General features: G+C 40.1%; 1 protein-coding gene across 3 annotated transcripts; it reads left to right on the top strand.

Moving 5' to 3' along the window:
* The first annotated feature begins 6,474 nt into the window (after window positions 1–6,474).
* On the top strand, window positions 6,475–26,543 carry exoc3l4 (exocyst complex component 3-like 4). Of its 3 annotated transcripts, none has more exons than XM_010878758.4 (14): window positions 6,475–6,783; window positions 7,462–7,766; window positions 11,682–11,810; window positions 11,966–12,187; window positions 14,792–15,419; window positions 15,530–15,647; window positions 15,730–15,858; window positions 16,012–16,112; window positions 16,247–16,345; window positions 23,493–23,616; window positions 23,833–23,955; window positions 24,245–24,397; window positions 24,649–24,770; window positions 26,050–26,543. In XM_010878758.4, the coding sequence occupies exons 2-14, from the start codon at window positions 7,478–7,480 to the stop codon at window positions 26,273–26,275; spliced, it is 2,463 nt and encodes an 820-aa protein (XP_010877060.3). In that variant the 5' UTR covers window positions 6,475–6,783; window positions 7,462–7,477; the 3' UTR covers window positions 26,276–26,543. The 3 variants fall into 3 exon arrangements, with proteins under 3 accessions (XP_010877060.3, XP_010877059.3, XP_019909360.2); XM_010878757.4 differs by having other exon boundaries at window positions 7,451–7,766; XM_020053801.2 differs by lacking the exon at window positions 6,475–6,783 and having other exon boundaries at window positions 6,795–7,766.
* Window positions 26,544–26,636: the final 93 nt, after the last annotated feature.

Here is a 26,636-nt window from a genome sequence, read left to right as displayed (position 1 = left end):
ATGAAAATGTATTACATTATTTTGTAAAAATAAAAATGTGTTAAACCAACCTGATTGGGTGGGCCAATAGTCAATCTGGAAGGGCACAGGCCCTGGCTGGCCCAGCCATGGCTTTGCCTCTGCTTCCATGGTGAGTTCATACAATACCTGTACCTCGCATGTTAATGCCTGCCTGCTGCTAACATACAATAGATGGCTCCTCACTTTCATTATGCAGTCACACAACGTTGGCAGACATTTCAAAGGGTTTTCAGGTCAAATGTATTTTCTTCCACCAAAGACAGTTGTCTGTGTCTCCCCATTGTTGGTGAATATGAATACATTGTGTGTTATTCACAGATAAACTGGAGAGGATGGATAAGAACACCAGCCAGGGCCAATGTCAGCTAAACTGACCAATAAGTGCTGCAGGATGATAAAGAACAAACGATAGGCTAGATAGGCTAGTGGGATTTATGGAAAATGACTTAATAGTGTGCAGTTGTAGGTAAGTATACTTGTGTTCACAACATTTAAGCATTTTGAGAATGTTGGTATTTTTTTGGAACATATATTAATTTCATTTTTAGATCACTGCCTATCTAACTAGCTTAACTCACTTCACAGCACTGCCATGATGATTGCAGTCAGGTCCCCAAACCTGACACCCTCCGGCCCCTGGCTGTGCCTAGAAATTCTGTCCATAAAAATTACGAACAGAACGGGCGACAAAGGGCAGCCCTGCCGGAGTCCAACATGCACTGGGAACAAGTCTGACTTACTGCTGGCAATGCGGACCAAGCTCCTGCTTCGGTTGTACAGGGACCTGACAGCCCTTAGCAAAGGACCCAGGACCCCATATTCCCGAAGCACTCTCCACAGAATGCCGCGAGGGACACAGTCGAATGCCTTCTCCAAATCCACAAAACACATGTGGATTGATTGGGCAAACTCCCATGAACCCTCCAACACCCCATAGAGGGTATTGAGCTGGTCCAGTGTTCCACGGCCCGGACGAAAACCACACTGTTCCTCCTGAATCCGAGATTCTACTATCGGCCGTATTCTCCTCTCCAGAACCCTGGCAGACTTTCCCAGGGAGGCTGAGAAGTGTGACCCCCTATAGTTGGAACACACCCTCCGGTCCCCCTTCTTAAAAAGAGGGACCACCACCCCGGTCTGCCATCCCAGAGGCACTGTCACAAGATGGTATCAATTATGATTATATTAACTATTAATTATCTCCAGCATAAAGGGCAAACTCTGGGGCCTCCATGGTGGTGTTATATGTGTTACAGTACAGCTTTATACATCATTAACGATTATCCTCTTTTCCACAGATGTGTATAGCCCCAGAGGTTGCCATTATAACCAACCTTCCCTATTATGGCTTGTTTACATTACGCTACATTTTCTGAGACATACAGAAGAAGACTTGAGAGAGTATTTTGTTATGTAAACTTGCAGATATCGATGGCTTGAGAAAAGTGGTGTGTGCCACATTTTCCATAGAGCCACCTCTGGAATTTTGCATTCAATTTAGTAGGATTTTGTTTGCAATACTAATACTTCTGTTTGTTCTTATTGAAACAAAAGTAACCCCATACCCGTCCCCCACGGGATTTCCGCCTATGATCCTTGGTCGAACTGTATTCCAGCAAAGAAAATTGTCCGTACCACCTCTATGAGGAACTACGTGATTTTCCATTTATCACTGTGCTGGGGAACACTCACAATTTTGGTTGTGTTGGCGGTTCCTCTACTGCAGACAAATCCGCAGGTGGTGCAGAGTGATGGTTATTCTGGGCTGTTGTTGAAATCGATGCAGTAGGAACACTAACACTAAGCTCCTCCTTGGCTGCTGATCTGCTAGCTCCCGAGTCCTTAAAGGTTGGGCCTGAAGTGCTATTGCTAACTTCCTCGAGGTCTGACTTGCTATCCTCCTAATCGGCTTATCAGGTATCCGAGGGATTGGGCTCGAATGCGATCTTGGTGTTTTTTCTTCTTCATCCTCCATTTGTAGCTTTTTAAAGAAGTGCAAAAGCGAACTTTGTTCCGCCATAACTTTTGAATTTAATGAGCAAATAATTACTGGTGTGGTGGCAAGAACAATAAGAGCACAATATGTAACTAACCAGTTATAACTAAGCCTACTATGTAATGAAGGTGGGGTGGCGGGATAGAGTTTGATTCCTTTGTAACCAATTAGATTAGAAGTACATCCTACTGCCGTTTTCACCATTTCTGATTTGTTAGAAAACAACACAAACAACAAATGAAAATGTATTACATTATTTTGTAAAAATAAAAATGTGTTAAACCAACCTGATTGGGTGGGCCAATAGTCAATCTGGAAGGGCACAGGCCCTGGCTGGCCCAGCCATGGCTTTGCCTCTGCTTCCATGGTGAGTTCATACAATACCTGTACCTCGCATGTTAATGCCTGCCTGCTGCTAACATACAATAGATGGCTCCTCACTTTCATTATGCAGTCACACAACGTTGGCAGACATTTCAAAGGGTTTTCAGGTCAAATGTATTTTCTTCCACCAAAGACAGTTGTCTGTGTCTCCCCATTGTTGGTGAATATGAATACATTGTGTGTTATTCACAGATAAACTGGAGAGGATGGATAAGAACACCAGCCAGGGCCAATGTCAGCTAAACTGACCAATAAGTGCTGCAGGATGATAAAGAACAAACGATAGGCTAGATAGGCTAGTGGGATTTATGGAAAATGACTTAATAGTGTGCAGTTGTAGGTAAGTATACTTGTGTTCACAACATTTAAGCATTTTGAGAATGTTGGTATTTTTTTGGAACATATATTAATTTCATTTTTAGATCACTGCCTATCTAACTAGCTTAACTCACTTCACAGCACTGCCATGATGATTGCAGTCATGTAAACAGACGGTGATCTAGAATTCAAAAAAACATTTGCATTAGAATTTATTTTCATCAGTTCATTACTTTTATACCGCGTTTATAAAAAAACATCGAATACAATACCAAAGTCCTCTGTGTCATCAACGTTAGATACGTTATCCACATAACATGCCTGGCTAACCTAATGATAAACATTCTTCCTATACTGTACGCTTGACCAAAACAAATGTTCTGCCCGACCGTGTCCGACACCCGGACACACCACGCCATGGGAACCGATGGGAACTCACGCGTTTCACAAATAATCGCTGCAACAAACGAGATGTTCCTATTCTGTTCATAATATAGCAATAGTTCTCTCCCAACTATACCTGCGCTTAGGTGAATTAATCGGAGTCATGTCGTCGATTAACTCCGGTAATAACACGTTTAGGACGCACGATTGAGGCCGCTTAAAATCAAAACAGCGCACTAGTCATCATGCTCCTGCTTTTAAAAATGTTATATTGTACTCATCGCCGATTAATGAACTGCGGTGAAGTTAGCGTTATATTCAATGTTCGGACATTGATCGTCAATACTTAACCAAACCTGCCAGAAAGACAGAAATTACATATTCTGAATCTACTGGCGATAGCCAACAAACACCACTCCCTATTTTTTCTGTTACTTTCAACTTTCAAAAGGACTTTGCACTCATGTCTATGGTAGATTCTCCGTGTGATTTCAGTTAAGGGAGCGTGTTAAAAGTGCATAATGAACGTAGTTTTTACTGACTAACGCCAATTGCATTGTAACCAAAAAGGACTTAGACTACAAAGAGCAACAATAAAGAGCTCATAATTCGGAGCCCTAACATTTACATTATTGTTTTGTATTATTAAAAAAATGTAAGGTAAAAATACTTATATTGCCTGTTATTAAAATAAAGGTCAATACCTCCGACCCAATGTAACTTTTATAATAGACCATGTGCTACAGCGTCAGGGACAACTGCCCTACCATGAACATCATTCAGTATTATAATTTAGGAAATGTATATTATTTAAAACATTTTAATTCCGAGAAATGTCATTAGCTCAGGCCCAATAAAATGTCTGTAGAAATAACCAACTGATTTAGCTTCAGGCAGAGGTATTGATAGGATCACAATCCTTTCTGGGCTTTTTTTGGGGTCAATTTGAGATCCGGGGCCCAGGCCTAACAATTACACTGGTAATAGGGACAGCTGCTCTACCATCAACATCTTTTAGTTTCACAATACAAAATTGTGGGAACTTGTTAATAGTGTTTTAAAGCATTTTTCACAACTCAAAAATGGTCAATAGCTTAAAGCAGATAGATCTTTTTTCAAGATAAACAAATTGTTAATTGTTTAGTTTTTTTGTCAGTTGGGTCCGGGTCTTGGGCGGCTCGGACGTTAGGGGTTTCCCGTAATATTGTTTTTACTTTCAGGTTCACCTTCACATTATTTGTTATGCAACCTTATCTCAGAAATCATGTGGGAATGTGCAAAAATGAAGCGATATTGATTGGTTATTTATTACGAGCTATTAGCAATGACGTTTTTCATAAACATTACCAGATAATGGTGCACTTTTAAGACGGTGCTTTAACCCTCCCATTGTAGTAAAATAGATTTTCGCGTTCTTTTCGACTCTGAAAGATAAATATGAAACCGATATGGGAAAACAACAATCGTGAGCAGATTCAGAAAATTTAATTTGTTTTTTCTGGCAGATTTCGTTGATGAGGAAATTAACGTTCAAAGTCCGAATCTTGTATATAAAGCTAACTTCACCGCAGTAATTAATGATCAACAAAAATACACGGATACATTTGGAAATAGTAGCATTTGTAGTAGCCTATGTGACCGTTATGTAAATTTAGAAGATATGAAAGTTCATTAAGACAGATAGTACGCGTGAATGTGAACTGTCGTGTTCGATTTTTATATATTATGGAAAGGGCCCAGCTAACAATGTTCCGTTGTCACAATGTTGTAACGTTATCTAGCGATCGAAATTAGGTAGCTGCAACGTTGTCAGCCATGTTGTCAGAGTGGAAGTTTTCTTGTTCTCGCTAAAACGTAACTAATTGACGTTGTCAGTTGGTAGCTAGCATGTCTCAGCAACATAGTATTTTCTAAGGTTGTCTGTTGGTAATCGCAAATCCCAGGCATCCTATCCAGTTGACTATTCATTGCTCTTTTCTTCTTATGTTTTTTATATTCATACGTAGAGCTAGAATATGTACAGCTAAGTTCATTTCTGTCCAGTCAACATCTTGACAGTTTTCTCCAACCTTGTGTTTACCTGTTCCAACTGTTCCATTAAATCTTAAATGTGCACAACACATTCAGCAGGGTTCTACACCGACGTTTTACAGTGAGGTATTATGTGTAAATATTATACATGTATTTTATCAACCCCTCCCCAGATATAATAATGGCAATTCTGTTAGATCATCAGTCCAGACATTTTCTCCAAGCAAATGACATGACATTTCCTGTAATATACAAGAGCCATATGTAGCAAAAAAGTATATACATTTACAAATATTTACAATTTAAATTTACAATTTACATTTGAAACTATTAATATTATCCAACTGACAAAATACAATCACACATGCAAAGATGGATACTTTACTCTTCCTTGTTGTCAGAAATGAGTCTTCAATTCTATCTTCACCTTCCTTTGCCTTTGGACCCGTTGATGCACCTGGCCATGGACAATGAAAAACAGTTTAAAAACAGTATAAAACAGTGTCTATCTTTTTTTTTATTGAGTTTGTTCATAATTTATTTAGATCACTTTTACAATTTGGCAAATATCTTGTTGAATCATTACTTGTGGAACTTATAGTAAAAATATTTATATTTGAGTACTTGTGAGGTGACTCGATGTTCATCTATGTTTGAAAAAAGTTACCAACCAAGCTAGTTAGTAGTTGACTTATACTGTAGTTTGCTAACGTTTGAGCTAACGTTGGTTCACAGTAGGGGCTATCCCTCAGAGCGACGCGGACGTCCATCACGGTCACATGGACGTCCTGACTAGGGGGAGCCCTCGAGTGAATGTTTAGCAGGACGGACCAGCGACGAGTGACGTTGAGAGGGATGTTGAGCCTCGCTAGGGGGAGCCCTACTTGTACTGCACAGTAATGACATTGTAAGCAAAGAACGTTGTAGCAACGAATATATGAGTTATTATTTCTCGGTTGTAGTTACCAAAGATCGTTACCAAACTGGTACGAAAGTTGTTACATTGTAAGTACGTCCTGTAATAACGCTTCTGCTTCGTCCTGTAATAACGTTTCTGCTTCATCCTGAGCAGGTGAGGAGGATTACCAATTATGTGGTCATTAATTTCCTTCAGATAACGTTGGCGTTACGTAGGATCGTTACCAAACCGGTATGTAAGTAGTTACCTTGTCAGTACGTCTTGTACGCTCCTGCGACGTGCTGAGGTAAGGAAGATTATGCAATAGGTAATGCAATTAGCTTCGGATAACGTCGCCACAACGTTTTGAGAAAGTATTGTCATGACATTACCAATCCATAACGTCAATGTTGGTCGTGGTTACGTAACATGTTTGCTGGGGGGTTTCAACATGAACCAAATATACAGTATGTCATCTTTCACCGTCTGAATCTTGTAATAATTAACTTTAATAAATAGCTGATTCACAAACTTAGTGGGCTAATGCCGATTGGCATAGCCTACTACCCAAAGGGAATCGTATATCTCTTGCGTTAAACTCGGGTTTCAACCTTGCTCTAATTGTTTTGCCCATGCCCATATGATTTTTGAGATAAGGTTGCATACCAACTACCTGTGAAGGTGAACCTGAAAGTAAAAACAGTATGACGGAAAACCCCTACCGTTGCTGGCCGTAAAAAGTGTTCCAAAGGTAAGTGACGCTATTACCTGTAATCTTTTGGTATCCATTGCATTTCAGTGTATATGTTTTAAATATGTGTATCCTTGAATGCTGTTGTTATTATTTAAATTACATTTAAACATGAGCTGGGGCTTTTTTGTAATCTACCTGTAAGGCACAGGGCAGAATTAGTATGACCTGTCGGCCATAACACTCAATTCAGAACACAAGCGCTTAATACATTTGTAAATATGTAACATTCTTTGTGTAACGGGATGTTACTTTAACTCTATAGTTTGGTTAAGTTCACAAAGTATTTTAACATTAAAATTAGCAGAAGCAAGCATGTTTTTATTAGGACACGCCTTCTCAATTCGCTCTGCAGTAAACAAGGCACTTTCTATTGACTTCGATAGAATGAAAAAAAACATTCAGCTCTCCTAGTTTGTGGAACAGAAATGTGTTTTAAGGCTTAGGTACTGAATCAGTCCAAATCGTTGTTATAAAAGGGAAAACCACAATGTTGTCCTAGAAATGAATTAACTTCTGGTGTATCAGAGCACATTGAGGCTGCAGGTGTGATCAAGGCTTTACCTCCTTGAGAAAATGGCATGTTTACTGTAAACAAATGCTGTAGTACAGTTCCTAAGCAAAAGGCACTTAACACATTGTTTTCCTGACACCTGTCTATTACAAGTTTTATTTTAGTAACCAGGGACATTCAATGCCAAGTGATAATCAGATGGCAGAGATGGAGGAACCAGGGGACAAAGCCGAGGTGAATACAACTCAGGGTCTGATGGTGGACCCATCTTCCCTCAAATTCACCAGTGAGAACAATGGGAATACCCATATTGCTAAAAAACGTGGAATGATTAAGCAATTCAGGGAGAGCATGAGGTTGGTTGGCGAGAAGAGTCCTCTGGCATATAACAGCAAAGGGTCAAGCAACAGACCCAATTCATCTGAAATGACCTCTCTGAACCATCAGCTGGTGTCTCCTCCTTCACCAAGTAAGTTTTCCAAGGGTCCCTCTTTTAAGGTCCCTCATTACTTAATTACTGAGATTCCAATAGTAATAAAGATTATATTCACTGAAAGAAGCTCTGAGCACTAACACTAACAGTATGAACCTTTGTACAATAAATATATCTATTTTTGCATAAGAAATCTGACAAGCTGTTTAACCAGTTTCAAGGTTGTCTGATGTCTTGTGTGTGTGTGTGTGTGTGTGTGTGTGTGTGTGTGTGTGTGTGTTTGTGTACTGTCAGCAAACCTACTAATGTACTTCAGTGTAGTTATAGTCATGTGAAAAAAAGTAAGTGCACCCCCTGTAAAGTTATCTTTTTTAACATTTGGAGACATGGATGATTGTGCTACCTTCCAACCACATTAATTGAAAGAGAACCTAATTTAATAAGTCAAACAAGCAAAATTATACTGATTTTTTTTTTTAGTACATCCCTGATAAAGGTAGAAGAAACGCACACCTTAGTATATCATTCGTATATCCCTACCTTTAGCATCTGATTCAGACGGGTTCAAATTATTTGAAAATCATTAGTGTTACTTGGGAGAGTCCAGACTTGTAAAGATCAGAGTCCAAAGCTTACTTTTTCCCTCAAATCTACTGGCCTGGACTGTATTTCTACTGGCCAAACTGAATTTAAAAAGAAAAACATAATATAACTGTATTTTACAGATATATGGTATGTAAATATCATATCATTAGAATATTGATGGATACCACAGATTTGCATGTGCTGTTTACATAAATATGATGCAACTCACATCATTACTTTTTAATAAATGGTCATCCTAATATTAGCTACTATAAATATCATTATCATCTTTTCATGAAGATGCTTGCTTATTTGATGTGACATAAAGGCATGAAAATAAAATAATTGAGTTAATATATTTATGGTAACATAAATATGATGCAGTAAAATACAGTATTTGCACTAGTTGGTTGACTAGCTTCTTGTGTGTCACAGCTTAGGCAGGCATAGTTAACGTTACACTTATTGTCAACAAGACATGTTCGTATGGTTTCTCTGTCCGTGTTCAGCGGACTATGTCATGGACGTAGTCCGTGAATGGTTTCTCCCTATGCGGTCATATTTAGTTTTTCCATTTGGCTATGCGCCACCTCATTCATTCAGAGCAGACAGACATTCATGGGTGCAGCTGCGGGGTTGTCAACAACCCGTTTGGCCACAATACACGCAACATGCTGCAGGAATGTAAAGGAAAGGTTCACCATTTTTGAACCTGTGGTCTTTTTTCAAATAATCTAGCATAATCCCGGGCTGTAGAGACATATTTTTTGGGGGTTATCTACAGTAGAGGTTTTTCGATTCTTTTTAAAGGAAGCCTCTTTTCGGGCTAATGAAAGTGAATATGATATATTCGGTTTTTCAAAACGTTAAGGCCAGGGTTTATTGATCTTGGTCTTCATATGTTCTCCGAAACCAATTTGTGCCAAAACGAGCATTGTTTCAATGGTCATCACTGTTCATTTATTTCTAGAAAATGTATAAGCAGTTGCCGCACGGATTAATCTGTCTGTGAGGAGGATTTATCCGGCAACCGGCTTTGTTTACAAAACTGTAGCTGATGTTAGCTAGTACAAACTACTAGCTCAAACAAAAATGCCATCAAGTTCTATTAGCTGCTGGTAAACCGACGCAAATCTGACTGCAAGGAGGATTTAACCTGCAACCGGCTTTGTTTACAGAACTGTAGCTCACGTTGGCTAGTGGACTATATGGACTATAGCTCAAACAAAAATGCCAAGAAGATCTATTAGCTGCTGGTAAACACAAATATGTCTGCAAGGAGGCAACCGGCGTTGCAACTGTAGCTAATATTAAGAGTGGGATTTATTGCTAACTAATGCCATCGAGGATGGATGTGGCTGAATCGGCCCCAGCATGTGCATTGACTTTCAAGCTCTTATCAACCGGGCAATTTTGGAAAATGTCCACATCCCCAAAGTTATTTTCCCTGACTAATAACATTCCAGAATGACGGCCTGTCTTTTTGACAATTAGTTAGATGGAATTTTATTAAGAAAATAGGGGACTGCACATTCTCTAAACATTTTCATAAATGTTCGTAAATTGTGCTTGTTGCTAGCTAGGAAACTCCAATGAGGTCAGCACCGTAGTTTTGAAACAGCACTGGGCTGTTAATTAGCTCAAGTGCGGACGTTTACATAATTCTACTGTTTGACACTTCCTCCCCAGATGAATGAAGTGCAGACTGTTATATTAAATTTGTTCAACTGATGTGTTAATGAAGAAGTACGGAGTGATTGTGTCTAGACAAGAAGAGGAATGCTAGTGGTGCTGACATGTTGTAAATGTTGGAAAGGAAGTAGAGGTGCTGATAGTATTGTAAATGTGAGAGAGGGGATCTGGGCTTTGTGACATGTTGATATCTGAATGATATCAGTGGATCATTAGGTTCTCTGATCTTTTGTTAATCTGCCTAAACAATCAGTATATCTGTTCTTTGGGTATGTGGTTAGCTGTCATGAAAGGGTCATTTACAATGCCGCTTTAGCCCTTTGGGGGAAGTAGGGGACATTTGCCTTCTTGGGTTAACACTTAGGAAGGGATAAGGAACATATGTTGTCTTCACGGGATGAATATGCAGATTCTTACACCCACCCCTTGTATAAGTATTGATGATTCTCTGGGTTACCTCAGATCTCACTAATCTTGTATCTGTGTGTATCTCTCTATTTGGAAATATTATACAATAAACTGTTATTTGTGTTTAAGAGCATTTTGATCTCTGTCTTACCTGCCTTGGAAAGGTAGTTCAAATCTGTGAATTTCTGACACAAGACTTGATTTTCTGCATAGAACTGGTTGTCCCACCAAATTCAGCCCAATAACTGACTGGAAGATGCTCATAGAAGTCTTTAAAAACCCCAGAGTAACATCAAGGGATCCATTGTCGTCTCTGGCAACAATCAATGTCAAAGTGCCTGAGAAGGGTGAGGGTGCATAAATAGGAACAAAGAAGCTTCTGGTTTTGAAAATAATATAAAGTCACACCTGTTATTTGACAGACAATCCCTGGTTAAAGACCAAAACTATTGGAGCTAGGTGCTCTTGAGATGTGTGGAGTTGCTTTGACACAATTCCAGACTCCACGTTTGGTGAAAATGAAATGGTGCATTTGAATCTAATACCAACAGTAAGGCGTGGATGTGGTGGCATCATGGTTTGGGGCTGATTTGCTGCCTCAGGGCCGGACCAACTTGCCATCATTGACTCAACTATGAATTCCACATTATACCATATATTTATTTTTAGGGAATGCAAGGCAATCTGTCAAAAAGCTGAAGCTGACCTGAACATGAGTCTTGCAATGATCCAAAACACACAATCAAATCTATAGTACAACAGAATAGCTCAGAAATGGAGGGTTATGGAATAGCCCAGATCTTACTCCTTTTGGAAATGCAGTATGGTGAATTAATGCAGGCCTTGCATGCAAGAAAGCCCACAGACATGACAGAGTTGAAGTAGTACTGTCAAAGCGAGTGTTAAAAATTCCTCCCAATCAATGTACAGTAAGAGACTAATAGAAAGTTAAAAGAAATGGCTGCATTAAGTTATTTCAGCTAAAGAGGGCAACACCAGCTATTGAAGTCAGGGGTGTACATTTTCCAGACTATGAGAATGTGTTTCTTTTGATTTAGTTTTTTTTTATTAATAAATTATTGTAAAATATTATTGTTTTCAGTGTGATTTGTTAAATTAGGATGCATTTATCTATCGGTAGTGTAGAAGTGAAGATTACATATCCATGTATCCAAATTAAAGATTAATTAAGATTAAACTTTCCAGGCTGTAAATAACTACTATTATTCAGTATCAAATAGATCAAAAACTCTCCCTATTTCTCAGGTTTGAGTGCTTGTTCTCCTGTTACCTCTCCCGTGAAGAGTCAGAATGTGTCCTTCCAAAGTGAAGAGGGAGGAGAGAGTGCAGAAAATTCACCACCATCCCAGAGGAAACCTTCTAGAACACCTTTAGGTAGATCACAGATTTGTAAAATACTTTTCAGTGTTCAAGGACAAGCACAAATACTGTACATGTACATTACGGAAATAAGTTTATACATAATTGTTGAGCTACAGTATGCTGATTCTTTGTCAGGTATTCCTATATTAATCTCTTGTCATCTGTAGACACATCAGCCATTGGCGACACTCTACTGAAGAAGGGGGCTTCCTTCCGAAGGGGTTTGCGATTGGTGGGAAGCAAAATCATAAAATCAGAGCAGCTCCCATCTGTCACTGAGATCACATTGGAGAAGAAGGAGAGAGTGGAAGAGCAAGTGAGGGAAAAGGAAAAAGTAGAGATTACAGAGTCATACACACCCCCAGAGATACCCCTCACACCCCTCTCAGGTGAGGCTTTCTCTTTGTCACAATCTTTTTTTCATACTGTATATCTTTCTTTGTTTTAGCAACAGAGATCACAAGAGATGTTATTATACTTACTGTATGGCCCATTGTCCTAAGTTTGCTGGGAGTTGCTGCGATTAAGCAGGGCCTTAGTTACAAAGTGGAAGGAGGGAGACATGAAAGGCCAAAGAATTCTGTTGAATTTTGCAGTAGATTAGACATTTTATTTGCCTTTTAAATTATTGATAGTAAAATATACATATTGGGCCTGTGGTGTCTGCGATTTTGTATCTTACTTAAGTGCAGTTAATTGATACAGTGCCACATTTTGGCAGATCATTGTCATTTTGAAAATGGCGGATATCTTTTGCAAGATGCATCTAACTTATGTTTAGTCCAAATTCAGCCAGTGCTGTCTAAGATATTGCATTGGTTAATAAGCCTCCTTGTGCAAGTGTGCAAAATCCATCCCCAGAAACACCAGTCATAAAACTTCTCTCTATTTTGTGAAAGCTTATGTTCAATAATTGACTGATATAAAACATCAGAATCAGCTTTATTCGCCACGTATGTGTACACATAAGGAATTTGACTCAGGATTATACAGGCTCATGATGTGCTTACTCATATAAAAATGTAAACAAAGAACACTCAGCAAAAGTCAGTACAAATAAATAAACCAAAAACAACACCATAGTAAGACAAAGATGTCCCATTCTTTTACATTTAAGTGGTGTATCTGTTAAATAAGAACATTTGCAGCAAAATGTCATTCTTAGCATTTAAAGGTTTTCTATTACATCTGGCCCTGTCATTACATATATGCTTATAAAATTGTCTTATTTTATACTAGAGGTTGGGTTAAGAATTGGATTGTAAATAAATGATTGTAAAGTATTATTGTTTTCAGTGTGATTTGTTAAATTAGGATGCATTTATCTGTCAGTTGTGTAGAAATGAAGATTACATATCCATGTATCCAAATATGTTGCAGATTAAACTTTCCAGGCTGTAAATAACTACTATTATTCAGTATCAAATAGATCAAAAACTCTCCCTATTCCTCAGGTTTGAGTGCTTGTTCTCCTTTTACCTCTCCCGTGAAGAGTCAGAATGTGTCCTTCCAAAGTAAAGAGGGAGGAGAGAGTGCAGAAAATTCACTATTTTATACTAGAGGTTGGGTTAAAAATCAGATCTTTCACTTGGTGAAGAAAGCTCCTTGCACTCTGGCTGTGTCTGGAGTCCAAAGTTCCAGATCAGCTGTGCAACCAGGTGGACAAGGACAGGGATGACTAGGTGGGCTGTGAGCAGGGACAACCAGGTTGACAAGGACAGGGACGACCAGGTTGACAAGGACAGGGACGACCAGGTGGGCTGTGGGCAGGGACGACCAGGTGAACAAGGACAGGGACGACCAGGTGGGCTGTGGGCATGGACGACCAGGTGAACAAGGACAGGGACGACCAGGTGAACAAGGACAGGGACGACCAGGTGTGCTGTGGGCAGGGACGACCAGGTGAACAAGGACAGGGACAACCAGGTGAACAAGGACAGGGACGACCAGGTGGGCTGTGGGCAGGGACGACCAGGTGAACAAGGACAGGGACAACCAGGTGAACAAGGACAGGGATGACCAGGTGGGCTGTGGGCAGGGACGACCAGGTAAACAAGGACAGGGATGACCAGGTGGGCTGTGGGCATGGACAAACAGGTGGGCTGTGGGCCGGGACAGCAGTAATCATCAGTCAGCACTTGAACTGCAACACAATTGGAAGGATTTTGGACAGGGTACATCTAGAAGTCGTCAGGTCCAGTAGTCCTTAGGGATGGTCCAAGGGCTCATGTCTGCGTAAGATTCAACAGGACAACAGAAGAATTACAGAGAGCATGCCTTGGATTTTATAGTGTACCTCTGCATATAATTCCCTAGTCCCCAGTCACATAAACTATTTCTTAATTTTTACTATTTTCCACATTGTGGAATAGTATTGAAGACATCAAAACTATGAAATAACAATAATGTAGTAATAAAAAGTGTTAAACAGATGAAAAGACATTTCATTTTGTAGAATCTTCAAAGTACCCACCCTTTGCCTTGATAACAGCTTTGCACACTGAATTTTGTCGGTCTAATAATAACTTTTCCCAACATTGAATTACTATCCATTATTCAATGTAATTTAGGTCTACACCAACGTATGGAAGCTGATCAATGTATAAATGTGTTGAAATAATAGGTCAGCATAGAAACACATACTGCTTTCATAGCTAAGCAGGTTTTCTAAGTATTTTATGTGGATGGTAGACTCGTCTGAGTTGCGTTACCCATCATACTATATATTATTAGGAGCCACTTCTTAGGCAGGAATTATATGACTGTTTCTTCACATTTTAGTGTGATGTTGAAATAATTATCTGGATGTTAATTTAAACATAACATTTTAATACCAACCTTTAAACAAGGTCAAATAAAATATCTAATATTTTCAACCATCCAATATAGGATGAAAAATAAATGTCATCTCTATAATTGGTATTTATATCTTCCAAAGACCGATTACATGCACAGTTGTATCTTTATGCTCTTATTGTTTGCTTACTCTCCAGTAATGCAGATCAGCCAGCTAATTGAAAAGGAGGTGCTGGAAGAAGCCCATCTGAACCTCCTCTCCCTGCGCCAGGAGTTTCAGCTGGAGAGGAAGGAGTGCACAGATGAGTCCTCCTCCATGGAGCTGGCCAAGAAGGAGAAGGATCTGAGCATCCTTTACGGCAACCTGCTGGACAAGGTGAAGGAGATTGTGCGCAACTCCAGTAGTCTTTTGAATGACAACAAGGATCTCCTGTTATACGTGGCCCGTGTTATACAGGAGGAAGAAAAGCGAGAGTCAGAACCTGTTGGCATAGTCGGGTCTGGGGGCTGGCGGGGGGCCTGGAGGGAAGCTGTTAGCGAGGGGGTCCAGGCCAACATCAAAAGAGTTAATTTGGAAAGTCCCGAGCAGAATGCATCTTGGCTGGCTGTCCACCTGGGGCTACTGGGCAAAGCCATCACAGAGGACTTGGAGAAGGTGAAGGGAGAGCTGCAGGGCTCTTACCCACCCAGCTTCAACGTGTTCAGCACCTATGTGAACTGTTACCATGTTGCTGTCAGCCAGCATCTAAGAAAGCTTCAGCAGCAGGTGACTCATCTGAAGGACTATTACGCCTTGCTGGATTGGATCATCAATCGCTATGAGAGGTGACGGAACGTTTGGAATTATGTTCTTCATGTAGGAGTAGAATAACAAAATGTTTCTGTGACTGAATTATTAGTATTATTGTATCTGAGAAACCATCCCTGTTGAACAGTGAGAAGATAATGAGAAGTCCTTCACTGAGACCAGAAATGGAGGCTGAGAACACAGGCCTGTGTCTGGAGGAGGGCTTCCTAGACAAGCTCAAGGAAAAATTCTGCATGCGGGTTAAGGTATGGTCGAACATTCCTCTTTGAAACGGATGGATAGTGAGCAGAGCCTTTATTATTCTTTAACTGTCCATGTTTATTCCAGGAGGACATGAGAACTTCATTGGGTAAAATATTAGAGCTTGAAAGCGCTGATATGTGGGGGGGGGAAACCCCACCAAAAACGGATGATGAAAACTTCTTCAACTGTGACATACACATGGATATCTGGACGGTATAGTTTGGATGAGGTTTTATATAATGCAATACCATTATATTTCCTTTAGAGGGCAACAACATCCTGCTTAGTTACATTTTTATTGTAGTGACAGGCTCTAAAGTTATCATTACTTTGAAAGTGGTAAAACGGATATTGTTTTCTGTATAGAAAGTTAAGAGCAATGCTGTAAACGCCAAGACGATTGATGCAAACCTGGAGATGAGAGTCGTTTCTTCCTGCCTGGAAGAGTTACAGCATTTTCCAAAACAGTATGTTCTGCAACAGTCCAACAGGCTGTTCTTCATATTTCTGTCCTAACCATCACTGGAAAAACATCACATTATTAACATCCCCATTTGGCTTATATAGGTAAAATTAATGCTTCTTCACTTTCTTTCTATAGATTTGAGGTCGAATTTAGGAACTGCTGTAACAGTGTGGAAAACCTTTCACTTTGGGCTGAATATAAGATTACCTACATTAACTGCTTTACAGCTCTTAAGTAAGTTGGAGTCATCTACACACCACATTCAGTCAATGATTCTCCCCTGTTTTGCTGCTCTCACATTGTAGATTGGAATGTCTTGGACAACAACCTTAAAAAGCTCCGCTTGTCAAACATTTAAGGGTGTGTTTATAATGTACAGGGCTCCTGAGTAGTGCTCTCACTGCCTCACGGTACAGCTATGACCAGGCGTTTAAGGCTTGGCACAGTGTGCATGCAGAGGACAGTGCAAATTGGCCCAGCACTGCCCAGGGTGGAGAGGTACGATTGGGCTGCCTTGACTCCCTCAGACTCTAGCGACTCCTTGCAGTAGGTCTGACACCTGCAAGCTCGGTTAAGGTTGTTGGCCTAACAAAGTGCTTTCCTTAAAATGAATTGTGTACGAGCAATGTCTAGCGGTGAATTCCTCTATATTTTCTATATAAGCTAGGATTATGATAAGAAGAACTGATGTGCAATAAAGGACACATTTCTCAATATTCAACTCTTCCAAACCTACTGGGGAGTTACTGCGATGAGGCAAGGCCATAACCTCGAATTGACATGACAAAATAAGGAAGGGAGAAAAACAGGGTAAAATGTAAAGATTTGACTGCAACTATATTTTTGGCGTACATTAGCAGTTATTACATCCAAGTTTATCTTCAGTTTGTCTGATTTAAGAGCTTGTGTGGTTGGTTTGTCACTTCGAGGAAGTGTCACACCAACAGAAGTGTGATGGAAAACAAGTATTTCCCAAGGAATCCAAACATGCACATTTAGCATGCATGCATCCAACATGCTGTTCAATACAAACATAAAAATACACAACATGTGATGTTATATCATGGATATACAGCTCCAGAAAAAATTAAGTGACCACTATACCTTTTACTTTCCTTCCCAGAAAAGTCAAAAAGTAAGGTTTTGAGTGAGTAACAGGGTTAAAATTAAGAGACCACTGCAAATTGAACGCTTCTGTTCCTCACTCAAAAGTTTCTTTTTCAACTTTTTTGAATAGGAAAGAAAAAGGTGCAGTGCTCTCTTAATTTTTTTCCGCAGTTGTATATATTATGTACTGGATTTTACAAACATTGTCAAACACACAAAAATAAAGAATTAACCGGCTATATCAGTAACTATCATATTACTGCATAGATGAAAATGAAATCATTTCCTGACACCTGGTATCGCTGGAGTATATCCAGTGCGTGCAAAACACTGTCGCCAAGACATGCTCCACTGCCTAATATTAGCAGAACTCTGGTCCCGTGCCAGTTCTGAAACGGATGTTGTGCATTTGTGGTGATCTGAGAGGGTTTGACTGGTGTAATGATTCTGGTAATTGCTCCACGTCGCCTTCGGATAGACCAGATGTAAGATCCATAATATTACTTCAGATCAATCACTCTTTGAACACCCCAAGTGCATGGGGTGTAGGGCTAAGGGGTCCATTTGGGACTGGGGCCTCTCTCTTTCCGACCATTGATGGAATTATGCCAACTGATGTGAAACAGGACTTGCAACTGCATGAGTGCAGTCACGTGGTTTCCAGGAAAGGACAAGCTGTTGTACATTTACATTGAAGTAATTTCTCAGATGCTCTTATCCAGAACCATTAAAACAAAATAAAAAATACCAGTAACACAAACCTTTTATGAATAATTCCTTGCACCTTATTTCTAAGTGATGGCCTATAACATTGAAAGCATAACACACTTGTATCTCACAGCTGTTGCGATATACAGCAGAACGTATCCTTTTTTAATGATTCTCTAACTAATATGAATTAGACTGAACATGAAAAAAGTAAACAATATCAAACAGGTGAATGTGGCTGAAAGGTAACATTTAAGAATATGTTAAATACACTGCTTGAAAAAATTAAGGGAACAATCATCACAGTATAACAACAAGTCATTTAAACCTCAGGGATATCAATCTGTCCAGTCAGTTAGCATATGCGATTGTAAAAATCAATGTTACCTGTTTTGGTGCAAATGAAAGTGACAACAGGTGCGCTGGAGAGGCTACTGGTGTGCATGTTTCTGACCAAACTGTCAGAAACAGACTCCATGAGGGTGGCATGAGGGCCCGATGTCCTTTATTGGGACCTGTGCTCACAGCCCTGCACTGTCCACCATTAGCACTCCATACTCTTCACAGGAGCAGGTTCACACTGACCACTTGTGACATACGTGAAAGTCTGGAGATGTCGTGGTGAACGTTGTGCTGCCTGCAACATCTTGGTGGTGGGGTTTGGTAGTGGGTCAGTGATGGTCTGGGGAGGCATTTCCTTGGAGGGTCGAACAGACCTATACATGCTAGCCAGTGGTACCCTGACTGCTCTTAGGTACCGGGATGAAATCCTCAGACCTTACACTGGTGCAGTGAGCCCTGGGTTCCTCCTGGTGCAGGACAATGCCCGGCCTCATGTGGCCAGAGTGTGTAGGCAGTTTCTGGATGACAAAGGCATTGATGCCATTGACTGGCCCTAACGTTCCCCAGACCTGAATCCAATTGAGAACCTCTGGGACGTTATGTATCGGTGCATCCGACGCCACCTAGTGGTGCCACAGACTGTCCAGGAGTTCACTGATGCCCTGATCCATGTCTGGGAGGAGATCCCCCAGGACACCATCCGCCATCAGGAGCATGCCCAGACGTTGTTGGGAGTGCATACAGGCACGTGGGGGCCATACACTCTACTGAGTCACATTATGAGTTAGAACAGCCTGTGATTTCAATGGTTTACATTGATTTTCATTAAGAGTTTGAATCCAACCCTCAATCCGTTGGTGATTTTTGTTTCCATTGACCATTGTTAGGCCATTTTGTCCTCAACGAATTACACAAAGCACAGTTGAGATTTTGAGCTTTAATGTATTTAGTTCATCAGGACCTGATGTGTGATTTAAGTCTTCCCTTAATATGTTTGAGCAGTATATGAGCAAGTAGTTTGGTAAGTAGTAGAAATTACAGCTGACAAGGAAGATCCAATGTCTTTGACTGAGTGAGTCAGTGGTAAGAAACGCAGACTTACACAGGGTGCCGGGTATCCAATCTGTCCAGGGCCTAAGAGGATAAGCTGGCTACAAGCGTCAGTAGCTCCATGCAATACACCAAGCAAACCAGGAGAGCAATACACCAAGCAAACCAGGAGAGCAATACACCAAGCAAACCAGGAGAGCAATACACCAAGCAAACCAGGAGAGCAATACACCAAGCAAACCAGGAGAGCAATACACCAAGCAAACCAGGAGAGCAATACACTAATCAAGCCAGGAGAGCGGTACACCATACAAGCCAGGAGAGCAATACACCAAGCAAGCCAGGAGAGGAAACAGTCGCATCGGCTGAACTGTCCAGAGAACCAGTTATTTCACCAGAAATGCAGTCCTGTTTACCAGCTTTTGAAATGCAGACATAAAATCCATTAGTATGGAAAGCAGTTTGGCTCATTTACGTCTTATAGTGAGTGTGTTAAATAACACTATTTAACATGTTGAATAAGCCTCTTGATCAGTGTAATAATGCCGGGACACATGTTGCAACCCTGTTGTTGCAGGAAAGGCAACCTAAAGTACTTCAGTCGTGGCTAGAAGGAAGGGATAAAACTCATATTCCCTTCCTCAATGTAGCTAGGCTGCTGGCCAGATAAAAACCGCTAAACAGCTAGCTGTTGGATGCAAATAATGTTCCCCCCTAACAAATGCAAAGCTGTCGATGTAATCATGTTTTTAACTGGGAAAGCTGGCCTGAAAAGCTAGCTGAAGATTGATGGAAACGATGCTCTCACAACTAAAACATACATTTCAAAACGACAATCTCTTAAATTTAGATAGTTAAGTAGCACAGTGACCTTTTTTGTTGTTAATCATGTTTGGAACTCATCCATTCAATTAACGCAAAGACTATAGCTGCTATCGAAGTTAGCTTTGGGGCAGCATGGTTCGCAGGCTAGCTTGTTTGTTATACAATGTTATTGTTGTGATCTTTTTTATATACTATGCTGTTAAGCTATTAAATTTGGTTCTGCATTATCATGGTATTGTAGGATGCAGAGCCTATTTTCACAGGCACTGCTTAGGTAGAATTCCGCTCACCGCCAAGGCTCTATTGAAACACAGTGTTGCCAGATTTCATTGGCTGTAAACAACACAATCACAGAGGACTCCACAAAAAAAACACCCAAAAACATTTTCTATACAACCCTATTTGTAAATTGACCCGCCCATATACCATTTAGAAAAATAAGCCAATTGCTTTGGAAAATTCCACATTTGGCAACACTGCGTGTCCATGCTATCTGAAACTACCTATAGCAGTAAACATAGCTGGAACTAATATAGCCTGTAAACACAATTGATGTTAATATATGTAAATCTTCAAGCCCCCTCTCTGGCAAACTGTTACTTTTCCCCGCGGCCCGGCTGAACTAGTCTTGCTAGGTTCTTTTTCTGCTCTCTGCTGAGTAAATCTGAATTTACTATTCAGTGACTTGTAACATCCAGACACTCACTGTGTGAGTATGAGCCATACCCCTATACAAACTGAACAAATAGTGCTTTAATCAAAGCCAGTGATGAAGTGAAGTTTGAAAACAAGTCAGTGTTTCTGAACAGAGTCATGACAGATAATGTAGTACAATTGAAAAAGTAATGTAAATATGTATTTTAAATATATATAACAGAAATACTGCCCATCCCTGAACACAGCTTCAGTGGGGCAAAAAAGTATTTAGTCAGCCACCAATTGTGCAAGTTCTCCTAAAAAGATGAGAGAGGCCTGTAATTTCATCATAGGTACACTTCAACTAATCCAGAAAATCACATTGGAGGATTTTTAATGAATTCATTGGTAAATTCCTCGGTAAAATAAGTATTTGGTCACCTACAAACAAGCAAGATTTCTGGCTCTCACAGACCTGTAATTTCTTCTTTAAGAGGCTCCTCTGTCCTCCACTCGTTAGCTGTATTAATGGCACCTGTTGGAACTTGTTATCAGTATTAAAGACACCTGTCCACATTTCAAACAGTCACACTCCAAACTCCATTATGGCCAAGACCAAAGAGCTGTCAAAGGACACCAGAAACAAAATTGTAGACCTGCGCCAGGCTGGGAAGACTGAATCTGCAATAGGTAAGCAGCTTGGTGTGAAGAAATCAACTGTGGGAGCAATTATAAGAAAATGGAAGACATACAAGACCACTGATAATCTCCCTCAATCCGGGGCTCCAGGCAAGATCTTACCCCGTGGGGTCAAAATAATCACAAGAACGGTGAGCAAAAATCCCAGAACCACACGGGGGGACCTAGTGAATGACCTGCAGAGAGCTGGGACCAAAGTAACAAAGGCTACCATCAGTAACACACTATGCCGCCAGGGACTCAAATCCTGCAGTGCCAGACTTGTCCAGGCCCATCTGAGGTTTGCTAGAGAGCATTTGGATGGTCCAGAAGAGGATTGGGAGAATGTCATATGGTCAGATGAAACCAAAATAGAACTTTTTGGTAAAAACTAAACTTGTCGTGTTTGGAGGAGAAAGAATGTTGAGATGCATCCAAAGAACACCATACCTACTGTAAAGCATGGGGGTGGAAACATCATGCTTTGGGGCTGTTTTTCTGCAAAGGGACCAGGATGACTTATCCGTGTAAAGGAAAGAATGAATGGGGCCATGTATCGTGAGATTTTGGGTGAAAACCTCCTTCCATCAGCAAGGGCATTAAAGATGAAATGTGTCTGGGTCTTTCAGCATGACAATGATCCCAAACACACCGCTTGGGCAACGAAGGAGTGGCTTCGTAAGAAGCATTTCAAGGTCCTGGAGTGGCCTAGCCAGTCACCAGATCTCAACCCCATAGAAAATCTTGAGAGGGAGTTGAAAGTCTGTGTTGCCCAGCAACAGCCCCAAAACATCACTGCTCTAGAGGAGATCTGCATGGAGGAATGGGCCAAAATACCAGCAACAGTGTGTGAAAACCTTGTGAAGACTTACAGAAAACGTTTGACCTCTGTCATTGCCAACAAAGGGTATATAACAAAGTATTGAGATTAATTTTGTTATTGACCAAATACTTATTTTCCACCATAATTTACCAATAAATTCATTAAAAATCCTACAATGTGATTTTCTGGCCTCTCTCATCTTTTTAAGTGGAAGAACTTGCACAATTGGTGGTTGACTAAATACTTTTTTGCCTGAGCAGTAAAAGCTTGGTTTCTCTCTTTCAAAGAGCAGTTAATGCCACTAGGTTAGGGAACAAAACACAGCGTATCTAAGCCAGTCACACATAAGGAACATAATAGTGTAGAAAAATTCAGAAGTTACTCATTAATGTTCAAGGTTACTCATAAATTCTCAGATTTAACCAGACAGCCTTTCCTCCCCAAATAACCCAATCCCTCTATAACAACAGTTTAAAAAAGTATTTGCATAGGTATTGTCTGTCAAACCTCAGTCTGTCTTGATATTCTTTTTTTGAGAGCAGAGGCTTCTTGCGGAGGCTTCTCACATGTTTGGAATGTCTTTGCAATCTTTTCTGACTGTTGACTAATGCAATTTTACATTGAGAGAGGCCTGTTGATCCCTTGATGTTACCCTTGGGATCTTAGAGAAGTCTATGAACATCTTTTAGTCAGCTCTTGGGATTAATTTGGTGGGAAGACCTGTACTGTATGTCTGGAATTATCATTAATCTTTCTTCTGAAGGCCTTTTCATCTTGGCATGATGTTACCTTTATCCATACGATTAAGAGCAAACCAGACAAACTTTCTCATTTTAATGGAAGGCTGGACCCTCCCAAATTACTCACTAATGATTTTTCAAATAATTTGCACCTGTTTTGGTGCCAATTATTGTAATTATAGCCTTTATGTGATGGTAAAGGTAAGAGTGTGCACATTTCTTTTACCCAAGGAAATATTTGGTTTATTGTAAATTTGGTTTCAAAGTTTTTTTGTGTGTGATTTGTTAAATTGTGTTACCTTTAACCATGAATGTGGTTGGAATTAAGTTCAAACATAAATTTGTCAAAACAAACTTTTTTCATGACTACACAAACATATCACAAATTGTAAATGTTTTGTGCTATACACCCAACCTGCATTTACTGTATATTGATTTATGTGTTTCATTTCATTTATTCTCTTTTCTCCAGGGAGCACATGGAGAGCTACAGGGAAAGCTGCCCAAACCAATTGGACCATCTCAGCAGAGAGGTTGATGTCCTGGTTCATAATCTGCTTCAGGGCCTGGAGGACCAGTATAAGAATAATGTTGGGGTAGGTGAGGTTGAGAAGGGAATTGGGATTTCTGTGGCACATGTCTAGTGTAACCAGGAAAGTGGCATAGGTTGGTAGCTTATTGATTTCTTTGCAAACATTTCTGTAAATTATTTTAAACTAAGCTTTCTATCACTTCTGATGTCACTGTTACTGATGGGTGAACAAATACAACATGTGAATGAATGTGAGTGTTGGGACGGTTGTTTCATCCAGCCCTACCTCCGGAGAATGATGACAAGAAAGTGGCTCTCCGTAGATGAGGACTTCCAACAACTGTATAGTAGGACAGAAAAGCTGTCCCAGTACAGTTCAAAAATGAGACCTCCATATGCTCAGGTAAATATGTGCCGGGGAAGTGCTGTTCAAATGCAGTATATACTGTACCACTAAATTAAGCCCAGTTAAGTCAAGAAGTTGAAGTTACTGGAAAATACATATCATTTCATCATTGTACCATATGTTAATGGAATGGTAAATAGAAATGTAACTTGCAAAATAGGGAAGGAGAAGTCTGTGTCAATAAGATGATGAGGAATAGGAAATCATGTGAAAGATTTAAAAAAAGAAACGCCTTCCTTGTATCCCTGTCTCTGGCTCCGTTGGTCCTTGTTTTCCTTTGTATCAGATGTTTGTGAGCAGCATGCACTACTATGTGGTGAAAGAGTATGTCTCCCAACTGATGAAAAACAACTACACCTGTAAGAACAGAAAGCATGACAAAGCAGCTATCAAGATGAGAGTGCAGTGGGATAAACTCAAAGACTTGTTTGAGGAAATGGTAACATTCCTTTTAACCACAAATCAACTGTTCTAGGATATTATGGCCAAATCACACACCTTCCACTTTTAAAGTTGATTTAACATTGCGTAAAATCTGAAATACTGTTGTAGATACATTTGTCTCAGCGTTATGTTCATGTGCTTTGAATGTTGAATATTTAGAAAGCCCCCACAGTGTAGTTATATAGACATATAACTGATTACATTTAACTTGTAACCATTCCATACACACATGCTTTCTTTTTGTAGAAGACAACCAATGACTGGCTCCACCCAGTAGGGGACCACCTAAGTGACATCATTGGGGGGAAGAATGAGAGAGACATAAAGAACCACGTCGCACATTTAGTAATGGACTACCCAGACATCAGGTAATACCATACATCTTCATGTGGTTACATCTTGCATCTGTTAATTTTGATTATTAACAGAGTATAAAGCTATAATGTTCATCAGCCAGGGTAGCATGTCGAATTAACAGTTGCCTCATCTAAAACCAAGTAGGCCTAAATTAGAAGTTGGGAAATGCTCCAAAAGAGCTCATTAGTTTATAGTTAGTGCAACAGTGTGAGGGTGGCAGGGGAATCCCTGAAATCCTCATCAAGTAGCTCAGGGTAGGCCCGCGTTCTAAGTCACTGCCTCTGGTGTATGCACTGCTGCAGCATGTGTAAGAATCTGGACTCCTGGTCTTTCAGCAAAAACCTCCCTCTATCTGTCCCACGTTTCAGTCAAATAAAGCATAAAACTGACTGGACAACATTTACTCTGTGTTTCCTCCAGGGTTTCTGTGATTTTGTACAAACTTGAGTATGGGCCTTTTCTCTGAATACTCCCCCATCCAGTCTAGAAACACTAACAAATGTAACACCGTAGCACCAAACGGCATGGAGGGTGGGTTCTTGAAATTGAATATTGGAACTGGAAGCCAGCGGTTCTTTAAAACCTATTTCACTAGTTGTTCAGTTGAAAGTCTGGAGAATGTGATTTTGGAGGTAGGCTACAAGATACTGCATTATACATTTGAGTAATTTAGTAGATCTAGTGACTTTTACAGGGCTTGCATTTTCATAATTGTATGTGTTCATAATTTTTCCTGACATTACAAGCACCAGGGGCTAGAAGCTAAGTTACAAGCAGAGTACAACATGACAGTGACGGATCCAAATGAGAGTAGGACATACCAGTTTTACTTACTGAAATGTTCTGAGGGCAGAAAGAAATGTGATTGGTACAGGCGAACATCCAATCGCAATGTAGAATAGGCTGTGCTCTTCTCCATTTCAACTGATAACATGTTTGAGTAAGTAAAACTGGCATGTGCTGAGAGCACTGTAGATTACCATGAGCAGTAATTAAAGGATGTATGTTGAGCATGTTACAAAAAAGAGAGACTGACTGTTAAATCACTTGCACCTGGTTTTTGATGCTATACTTTACCAGAACGTTGTAGTGATCTGGAATATTTGGTGACTCTGTTAAACTTCTCCGACTTAAGATTCCCTGATTGCTTATTCTGTCCTGACAGCTGTAACAAAATCATTGCTAATTTGGTTCTGGGTGGTGAAATGACTGAATAACAACATATTTTGTATATTTCTCATGGTTTATGGGAAGTAATATTTTGCACCCTCTCACCAATTTTGTTTGCAGTAAGAAGCACCTCATAGCAGTGCTATACTTCAGGGGTTTGAGGGGCAGGGAGAAGCAGGAGATCCTGCATTATCTCACTGTACTGAAAAAGGATCTGGGAACCACAAGGAACAATGGAGATAAAAGAAGAGGTCTTTTTAGTGACATACAGGTCACAAACACCAATACAAGCTGTCTAGCTGACATGCCTTTCTCTTGCTTCTCCTTCCTCCAACCAGACAGCTAATCACATGGAGCCTACCATAGATAGTAACCTAAGGAGGACGGAGGAGGCTAATAAAGAACATACTGTATAGTATATGATCACCAGTATCATCACCTTGCAAAAAGCAAGAAGGCTAATGATTATTTAAATACAAATGAATGTTTATGGTGTACATCTTATTGTTACAGTCTGAGATGCTTTGAGACACCTTATTAATTAGGCTCTCTTTTTTTTTTTTCTTAAACGTGTTGCTGGCATCAAATACAAAATGGGCATTTATTTTACCAAAAACAATAACATTTCTCAGTTTCAACATTTGATATGTTGTCTTTGTACTATTTTCAAATACATATAAATGATTTGCACATCATTGCATTCTGTT

Source organism: Esox lucius, chromosome 15 (genome assembly GCF_011004845.1).
Source record: "Esox lucius isolate fEsoLuc1 chromosome 15, fEsoLuc1.pri, whole genome shotgun sequence".
NCBI lineage: Eukaryota > Metazoa > Chordata > Actinopteri > Esociformes > Esocidae > Esox > Esox lucius.
This window is presented reverse-complemented; position numbering and strand designations above follow the sequence as displayed.

Bases quoted from the DNA above. Each gene is read 5' to 3' on its own strand.
- exoc3l4 (XM_010878758.4), top strand. From the start codon at position 7,478: ATGCCAAGTGATAATCAGATGGCAGAGATGGAGGAACCAGGGGACAAA. The intron at 15,648-15,729 runs GTATGGTCGAAC...TGTTTATTCCAG, and splicing joins AATTCTGCATGCGGGTTAAG to GAGGACATGAGAACTTCATT. The intron at 15,859-16,011 runs GTATAGTTTGGA...TTTTCTGTATAG, and splicing joins TACACATGGATATCTGGACG to AAAGTTAAGAGCAATGCTGT.